This window comes from Haliotis cracherodii, unplaced genomic scaffold (assembly GCF_022045235.1).
Source record: "Haliotis cracherodii isolate W230 unplaced genomic scaffold, xgHalCrac1.p SCAF_11, whole genome shotgun sequence".
Lineage (NCBI taxonomy): Eukaryota > Metazoa > Mollusca > Gastropoda > Lepetellida > Haliotidae > Haliotis > Haliotis cracherodii.
This window is the reverse complement of record NW_027266266.1, coordinates 5424895-5434278: the sequence shown is the minus strand read 5'-3', so window position 1 is coordinate 5434278 and position 9384 is coordinate 5424895. Positions and strand designations below refer to the sequence as shown.

General features: G+C 38.9%; 1 protein-coding gene across 1 annotated transcript; it reads right to left on the bottom strand.

The window, feature by feature from the left end:
- Positions 1–946: 946 nt before the first annotated feature.
- On the bottom strand, positions 947–4097 carry LOC139455284 (uncharacterized). Its single transcript, XM_071236836.1, has 5 exons — positions 3711–4097; positions 3017–3190; positions 2584–2685; positions 1985–2165; positions 947–1035 (listed from the first exon to the last, which is right to left on the bottom strand). Exons 1-5 carry the CDS (start codon positions 4095–4097, stop codon positions 947–949), a joined length of 933 nt encoding a protein of 310 aa, XP_071092937.1.
- Positions 4098–9384: the final 5287 nt, after the last annotated feature.

Sequence of the window (9384 nt, the reverse complement as noted above, 5' to 3'; positions counted from 1 at the left end):
TACATTTAGTTATTATAATATTCATTTAATATCCTTCGCCTTTCTCTGTTAGATGTCTTCTCACTGTTGTCTAACAGAGAAAGGTTAGGACAGTGACGCCAGTGATCAAAGGTTTCCTGATAAGTGTTGTGATCTTAGGACTTAGGTTCGTTGAGTTAATATTTCCCTGTTATTTTATTGACAAACCATGACAGAACTTCAATATTGTTCGAAGCCCTCGTTCGTAACATGTAGCTACTACTACATGTTGTAAACGTGCCAGGTTTTTTTATTTAAATTATTGTATCCACTGCATGTCCATGCCTATTGACATGAACGTTTGAATGACAAAGGTGATTGCGGCCTTATCGCTGTTCTACTTTGATACATTTGTGAAATTGTGTCTGTCGCAGTGAGTGAGTGAGTGACATGGCGCAGGGTGGTGGTGTGGGCAGGGTCGCCTTGTAACTTTGTAAGTATAGCATAAGCTAATGTATTTAGGCAATTTAGACCCCCAAATATGACAAGTCTATACTTTAGACGTTAGATGAATGTGCGATGATGTTCGTTTCTGCCAAGTATTTCAGTTACAGCTTGAGTTTCTGAATGCATTGAACATATTGTAATGGCAAACTTCATTCACACACCCAGGAGCTAACTGCAAGGCATGTGCCATACAAATCAATAAGGCAGTTCTAATAACGCCTGTGTTTCTCAGCAATGTGTACAAAACAGTGAACAAGTAGTCTCATCGTCAGTAAAAAAGTGTATTTATTCATTTCTCAAAATATTCAGGAATATCATTACAAAACAGAATGTACATGTAGTGTTTGGCAGTTCCTACAATTGACAAGTCCATTAATTCAATTGATATGTTCTAAGATACCATGATGAGAGTAGCTTTTAGTTTCCGCTCTTTCAGAAACAGCGAGGATTTCTGGAAAACACTAAATATAGGAATTTTTTATTATAGTGAAAATGTAGACTTGAGATAGATATCTACTTTGCCGTTGATTGACAAGAACGTCACAGGGTCTAGATCTGTTACGTCGTCACCTACAAAACATAAAAGAGTATATATATAAAATATACTTCTATGCATGTACAGTCGTAGGTATGGTGGAAGGGGAGTGACAGAATGGTAGAAACAGTGATATATATATATATATATATATATATATATATATATATACAGAGACAGAGGCTCAGAGATAGACAAACAGAGAGTAAGAGGGGAGAGAAAGAAACAATGAGAGACGGAGTGAGTGAGATTGATAGAGGAGGAGAGCGGCGTTTTTCATTGTTAACAGATGATACATAGGTTACAGGTGACGAATTGATTATATCGTTATTACAGGACAATCTTAAAGTTAGTGAGTATGTCAGATGGGATTATCGCCGTTGAACAGTAATTCAATCACGGCGTGTCAGCTCGATGTGGGGAGGAAGTCCGAAGTGACCGACGAGCACAGGTTTGGCGCTGACAAACTGAGAAACATCATCAGGGGCGAACCGGGATTCAAACCCACTATCATAGGTGTCTGGCGTGGCAAAGGGAAGTAACGCTGCATAGCATATTTCAAAGACAAACTGAGACATCCATGTTGACCGCCAACCAACCTATCCCTCACACACACACACACACACACACACACACACACACACACACACACACACACACACACACACACACACACACACACACACACACACACACACACACACACACACATATATATATATATTCTTAAAACGAGCGTGTGAATGTTATCACTTTTGGGGGGATTTTGGTAGTTTCATTAGCCTTTTTATTTCGACCGGAAAGATAATTTCCGTAGCAGAAAAGGTACATGGTCTTAAAAGGCATGTATGTTTAGAATAACTGGTACGCGCACCGAAAAAGAACAAGACTGTTCGATGTGTATTGTGTTCAAGGTGCCAGAAGAATGAAAGCAGCAAAGCGCCATATGTATAATGCTAGCGGAAATATCCTTTCATTTCTCACCAATTTGTACTGTTGTCGTGGCGTCGATGATGATAGCTGGTGTAGTGCGTCGTCCCTGGCAGATCTGATACAGGGCAGGTGAGGTCGAATTGAAAGCTACCAGCTCAGCATCTGTCATCTTATCATTTGTCTTCATTATATATTCTTCATCATTATCTGGTGTTGTTACGAGCTGAGACATCTTCAAAAAATAAAATAATCCCGTCAGTGGACATTTACAACATATGAAACAGTGTATCTTGTTAGAACACGTAGGAACAATTAGATATACTTTTTGATTTCAGTTTTGAACCAGGAATGTTTAATATACCAAAACGTAATTTTCCATTAACCTCCGAACCAAACGAAAACTTCCTTTTTTCAAACATTGTACTCATAATTTTCACCGCGCTTTTACCTTTTACATCCAATAGAATCGGGTTCGTTGAATAATTGAGACTGGTTATTATCTGGCATTGAGGTCTCATTTTTATTCATGTTTACTTAAGTAGGCGCTGCTTCAACCGTGTCATTAGCCAGTACCTTACAGGTGTATTTCAATTTTATGAAGCTGAAGATGTCATTGTGGTGGTGTCAGCATTTTAAAGATAAACACTTACATTTCTGCCACTGATTGAGTCGACCGCTGCGTTGAAGTCTGAAATGGGGAACACCAGACAGACTTTGGTGTCGTTTATCCTGAGTCGAGCTGCAGCCACTCCCTGTAATGAAGATCAACACCTGAAATGTTTGGGGCTCGAGTACGTCTTCTGGAGTGCCAGTAATTAAAATGGAGGAAAGCTTTGTATAGTGGCTGTTACATTTTGTTCAAAATTCAAGACCAGTATGAAATGAATCGATCATGTTATCGCCTTGCTTTTACACACACAAAATATTAGTCATTTAGTAGTTAATGTATGCAAGTTAATGAATAAACAACTTGTTTTTATTACAACTGAGGTGACACTTAAGTGAAAATCAAAGTGTTATCACACCAACTTCTGAATGCTACTCAAGTCTCTCATCAATAAAAGAATAAATGAAAATAATTACGTTTTGAAAGTCATAAGCTGAAAATGCGGATGAAATATTAGAATTCATTAGCCTTCTGTCAAATGATGACAGAATAATGAATTCCGAGGTCCTGTTGAACCTTGCTGACTCCTTGATGGTGGTATTTGCGTCCACCATACGTAGCCATTGTCGACGCTCGGCGCCCATTCCAAGCTGGAACAGTGTTTAAGGAAACTGATAATTGCAATCATCAACGTTATGAACTCGTAATTGAATTAAATGTGTTCCTTCTAAATGGTTACCACATGATAGATATGTATTTCATTTTTGTCTTCGATGTGAGTGAGTGAGTATGGTTTTACGCCAGTGTTGGCAATATTTCAGCACTAATACGGCTGGAGACACCAGAAATGGGCTTCACACATTGTAACCACTAGGCTACACCCTCGCCTCCCCCATTTTGGCTAGTGTAGCACATATAAGGTAATAAACCTTAAGATCTCTTGTAGAACTGGTATGCATAACACGCATTAAATCAATTGATGAGTGAGTTAGTGAGTGTAACAGATAACACTATTTCAGTTATTTGAGAACTCAAGGTCTTTGATCTCATGTGTGCGAAAGAAAACAAATGGGAGATCATAGACCATACACAACAGACACGGTTTTAACGAATAAAGTATAGTATCAAGAAAGGAAAAGCCTATGAAAATATTGTATCGAAAAAACTTACTGCAGCCATAAATGGATTTCTGATCGGGCCTCCTCGCCCAAGTGGCTGGCGCCGCCCAATTGTGGGTCCTCGCCTTTCAGGTCGTCGTCCCCATGATGAACGTCCTCGTCCACCCAATCTTTGTCCTCTTCCTGTAGGTCGTACTCCACCCGGTCTTTGTCCTCTTGCTCCAAATCCTCGTCCACCCGACGGAAGTCCAGACCCACCCAATCGGCTATCACTCCCTACAGGTCCCCTTCTAGAGCCACGTATTGCAGGTCTACCACGCCCTGGGGAGTCGTTGGGTGTTAAGCTATTCGAAGTGTTTCTTCGCCTCCCACCTCTTCCAAACGAATGCACGCATGCAAGACAACTTAAGGTAACCAGCAGAACAAGCGTGATCCTCATGTCTAACTTTGCAAGCCAACTATTACACGGTAAGGAGACTTATCGACGTGGTTGTCGACATAAAAATGAAATGAATGGTGATATACTTGTCTTATATACGAAAGGATTTGGTGTCCCGTGGAGATTTATTGGATCTGATATGCATGATTGAGTACATAAACAAATCTGACGTCAACATAGTCATTCATCTCCGACGTTTGGCATGAAAAGCCACCGGAGATCCTTTGCATTTACAATGTCATAAAGAGATTGATTTTGTAGATGTCAAGTAGCGTTCAAGCGGAATGCCATCGGGAAATGTTAAATGTAAATAATCTAATAGGACCCCTTGAGAGACATATTTTTCGGAATACAAAGGACGGTCTACTTTGAATGTTATGTCAGCAAGACACAATATTAATGTCTTGAATCTTCGTCATATTTGTATAATGTTGTCAAAATTAATGTATTTTTCTTCAAGTTTTGAACAACTTCAAATATATTCTACAACTTGATATTTCCCATGTCAGTGAAGTCGACATAGGTTTCAGGACTTGTAGAATAATTTGTAGCGCTCTGGGATGCAAGTTGTGGAAACCAGTCAAACGAGCTTGAGGCATTAAATGTTAGGTCACTGTTCTTTGTGATCAACACACAGGACACTTATCAGTGTAGGGCTATTGCCATTCAGCACCCGGCTGCACCTGGCTGACCAGCTCCAGAAAGATTTATTAGTGTTTTAGCAAACCCAGATCTTTTTTCTTTTGCGTTGCCAAAACTTGCCATGCTATTTTAATTTAGCGCCGACAGATTTTATATAGGTAATGTATGTGCTAAATATATATATATAGATAAAATACAAAAGTCCAAAGATGAGCTGTATAATTTACTCAACCGGTTACAGTACAGTACAGTTTTACCGTTATGCGGTTTTGACGTCACAGTGCACTCTAACATAGTATGACGTCATAGTGCAATCTAACTTTGTGACGTCACAATAAGACAGGCGTAAGAGGATAGGGCAGGCGTATGACACCTACAGAAATAAGTATTGTTGTGGAAGTAAAATGTACAATACATTGTAATTGTATAAAATAATTCAATTGTTTCAGGCCATTTAATTTTGGTTTGAAAGTATTAATAAAATAACTTTCTTTTATCTTTCTCAATGCATCATTGTCACATTTGTAAAACGGGAATATCACAAAATTTGGTGTTTTATTCCCGGCACACTGATCAATGTGTTGACTGAGTGGGATACACCGACAAGAGGGGTCCCTTATTTGTTGTCGGTGGACCCTCACTCTCACTCTTAGGGTGTCCCCTGTCTGTCCAATGTATTCGGCCTTGCATCCAGCACATTGTATGACATAAATCAAGTTTTTTGAAGCACAATTCATATTCTCACGGACATAGAAAGTATTTCCGTCTTTAAATGTAAAAGAACAACATTGTAAAACATGACGGCAAGTTCCACAATTTGGTCTGTTACACTGTTTTACATTCTTGTTTTCCATTTGAGAAAGAAGCCCTAGTAAGAATCTGTTTCAGATTTTGGCTCTGTCTTTTACTTTTAATAAGTTTATTTTGTGATATTTTTTGTTTTAGTTCTTTACACTTAATTAAGGGATACAGTGTTTCCCGAACACTTCCAATTATTTCCGGGTTTGGGGGATTAAAGGTTGTGACAAAAGAGAGAACACTCTCGTTAGGTTTATCTTTAGGTTTTAAAAGATCACAACGGTTTTGTGATTTCGCCTTGTTTATTGCGTCCTCCACAATTTTTCTAGGGTAGTTTCTTTCTAATAGTGACTCCCTCAGTTCATCGAGTCTATATTGTGCAGGATCTGAATTAGACACTATCGCGCAGATTCTACGTGCTAATGAGTAAGGAACACTGTTTTTAGTATGACGGGGGTGACAGGAATTGTAATTGAGGTATTGCTTCGAATCGGTTGGTTTGTAATATGCATCTGTTTCAATGTTATTGTTTGAAATTGTAACCATTACATCTGGAACGATAGATTGTTATCGCTCATCTATAAAGTAAAGATTAAACTTGGATGGGATGTCTGCAAAATATCTATCAAACACTGTAGATCGTTTTCATTCCGATTCCACAGAACACAACAATCATTTAAAAATCTTTTCCATTTATCTTGAAATTCCTATCCATGTTCAATGCCGAATCTTTCTTCAATTTTTGAGTACAGTAATTTTAAATCATTTACGGGCGTTATTTTGACATAAGCAGAATTCAAAGTTCGACATTTTTCTTGGATCTGTGCGCTTTTATGAACTTTAGGGAGGCCATAAAAATTACTTTCTTTCGATTCAAAATTAATACAGGGGTAGCTCGCTACTGAGTTATCAGCGGCATAAACTTAAACTCGAGACTAACAACAGTTAATAATATTCTATTCGAATATACAAAACTATCGGACCATGGACAACAGGTCGAGCCTTGTTGTGTGCCGTCTCACTTAGATATTCATGGAAATAAAAACGTAGACACACTGGCGAAGCTAGCTATAGACAAAGCGGAGATTCAGCCTACTCCCTTCAGTCAACAAAGGGGCAAATTAGAAATCGAAGAGGTCAGAAGGCGACCTCGTAAACACTTAAAGCAACAACAACAAAAACATCAACACCTGGGTTTCTCTGGGTTTCTCCTGCTTTGCCTGAGATCCTCTCTGTTTGTTTTTGAAGGCAAGTCACTTTTACTTGTAACTATGCCATTTTATTAAACTTGCTTTAAAGACTTCTAACTTTGCAATGCTACTTGAAAAATGATGTGAGGTGAAATTGGGTTTAACGTCGCGTCCAAGATTATTGCACTTATATAGCGACGTGCATGCACGTGTGTGTGTGTGTGTGTGGCTGCTTGTACTGGTCCTGACTGATGCCGATTTATAGTAGCACTATAAATCGGCATCAGTCCGGACCAGCTCACTTAGATACCATGCCGCAGTTTAACATGAATACCCCACTCAGACACAATATACTGACTCCGAGTAGACCGGTCCTTGTTTTAGCCCCTTAATGCCTAGCGCCAGACAGGGTAACAACAAGTACCATCTTTTATCGTCTTTTGGTATGACGCGGCCGGGGATCAAACCCCGGACCTTCCGCTCTCCGGGCGGACGCTCTACCTCTAGACCACGGAGGCGGTACTTGAACAATGAACTAACGTAACGGATACATTTAAAACAAAATCGACCGTTTGGTCGCTTTATGTTATTTGCATGTAGTTAAAATAAAGATCAAATACGGTACTGAATAATTGACAGGCCCGATAAAGTAGCAGTGTTTCATAGACCAGCCTTGGTATTCCAGTCGCATGAATGTTTGAGAGATAAACACAAGTTGTAAAATATACTTGAACGATTTTTAGTCCTTAAAATTATGTGACATGAATATTAAATTTATGATCAACTTGCGTTCTTTTTTCAAATCAGTATGTATATGTACGTGCATACAGTGGGTCGCTAAATACTGCTGTGTCTTTATGACAGTTGATATATGTAGTAAAGTAAATCACACATGGGAGAGACATCCTTATCAGTGCGACCCAAAATTAACGTTGATAAACATATTTAAGGCATTACTCCCACCAAGCTGATCACTGTGTACGCATTTGCATGATACACATATACTTTTCCATGTTACTTAAACTAAACTAGATATCAACTATGAATCTTTGTGTGTATCAAATGCTTAGTGTCATTGTGATATCACAATTGAACTTGTACAATTAAACACGTTTTTCACATGTTTTGTACGGGGTATCACAATCAGACAGACGGCCAATAAGAAGGCTTAATGTCTTATATTAGTTTCAAATTAATGGAGTGTGTACATCACTTGTCCTAACCCATCCAAACAGATTCCTTCACCTTGGCATAACCTAATAAGATTTTGCGAAGTGTGATATCATGAAGTGCGTTCAACTGACAAGACAACCCAAAACTGCAATTAAGAATTAAGAAAACCCACCGATTCCTGTCACATGAACTTTGAACTTTAGATGTGACGCGATGCCCTGTATCGAAGTTGGTACTTTCAGTATTATATTATACCAGATAGTTAATATCACTTAACACAGTTGACATATTGTCTAGTAAACTGTATATAATTGTCAGGAAAGTAATCGTTGCATTGCAGAAAGAACACTGCAGGTTTGTGAATGGAATTGTTGGCTTACAGACCAGATCAACAAGAGGCACATTACTTTTCTTAAATATCAAGGAAGAAGGAGCTACGGAGAATTTGTTTTTTCAAACAGAAGTTGAAATCACAGAAACACTAGAAATCGATCGTCCACACTTAATAGGAAGGCCAACGCGGGACAAGGTTCCAACTATTGCAGTGAAGCTTCACGCCGAAGACCATGCTTCGACGACCCCTTAAGAGATCTGGGGTAAAATAGGTATTCAGCAACCAATGCTTGCCGTAAAAGGCGACCATGCTTGTCGTAAGATGCAACCAACGGGATCGGGTGATCAGGCTCGCTGACTTGGTTGATGCATGTCATTGTATCCCAACTGCGTAGATCGATGTCAATCACTGGATTGTCTGGCCCAGACTCGATTATTTACAGACCGCCGTCATTTTGTGGGAATATTGCTGAGTGGGCGTGAAACAACAAACAAACAAACCAAAACCATGGTACGATATTCCTACATGGACACAATGTGTTCAGCCCCTTTCTGGTGTTCCCCGCCATGATACTGTAGCGGCCCGAACCCGAACTTCTGATAAACCTTGACGTCTGGATGTAAATGAGAGTCAAAACACTTCTTTTCAACGAATAATTAGTTTTTATTCATGTGGGTATAACAATGCCTTATATGGACAACACAATGCTTCCAAATAAATAGATCCCTCTGATTTTTAAGGTTTATTTGTAAGGTCCAGTGTCTGGGCAAAATAATTATTGCCTGTAACTATAATGGTAGTTTACGGATATATATACATATAGATGGCTTCTTTATCTGAACAACTTTACAGTTACTAAGTTAGCAATTTGTGTCTGTTTTCAAAATGCAGTCTATTTATAGAAATGATTACTAAGGACAAGAGGGACTTTTGGGCTGAATTATCTGCCCTTTGATTGATACTGACCAAAGTCAGAATGACCCAGTATGGATCTCATCGTATTTTTAGGTGTGAGAAAATGGTCACATGTCTGTTTTTGACCAATCAGATTACGAGAAATTACGCCTCTTTAAGTCCTTTTTCCTTTGAGGGATCTACTTTCACAACGTAAAATCACTGAAATATAGAGGAAGGCAAACCATCTCAGGAG

Bases quoted from the DNA above. Each gene is read 5' to 3' on its own strand.
- LOC139455284 (XM_071236836.1), bottom strand. From the start codon at position 4,097: ATGAGGATCACGCTTGTTCTGCTGGTTACCTTAAGTTGTCTTGCATGC. The intron at 3,191-3,710 runs GTAAGTTTTTTC...ACACTGTTCCAG, and splicing joins GAAATCCATTTATGGCTGCA to CTTGGAATGGGCGCCGAGCG. The intron at 2,686-3,016 runs GTAATTATTTTC...TCTTCATTACAG, and splicing joins CAGCTTATGACTTTCAAAAC to GGAGTGGCTGCAGCTCGACT.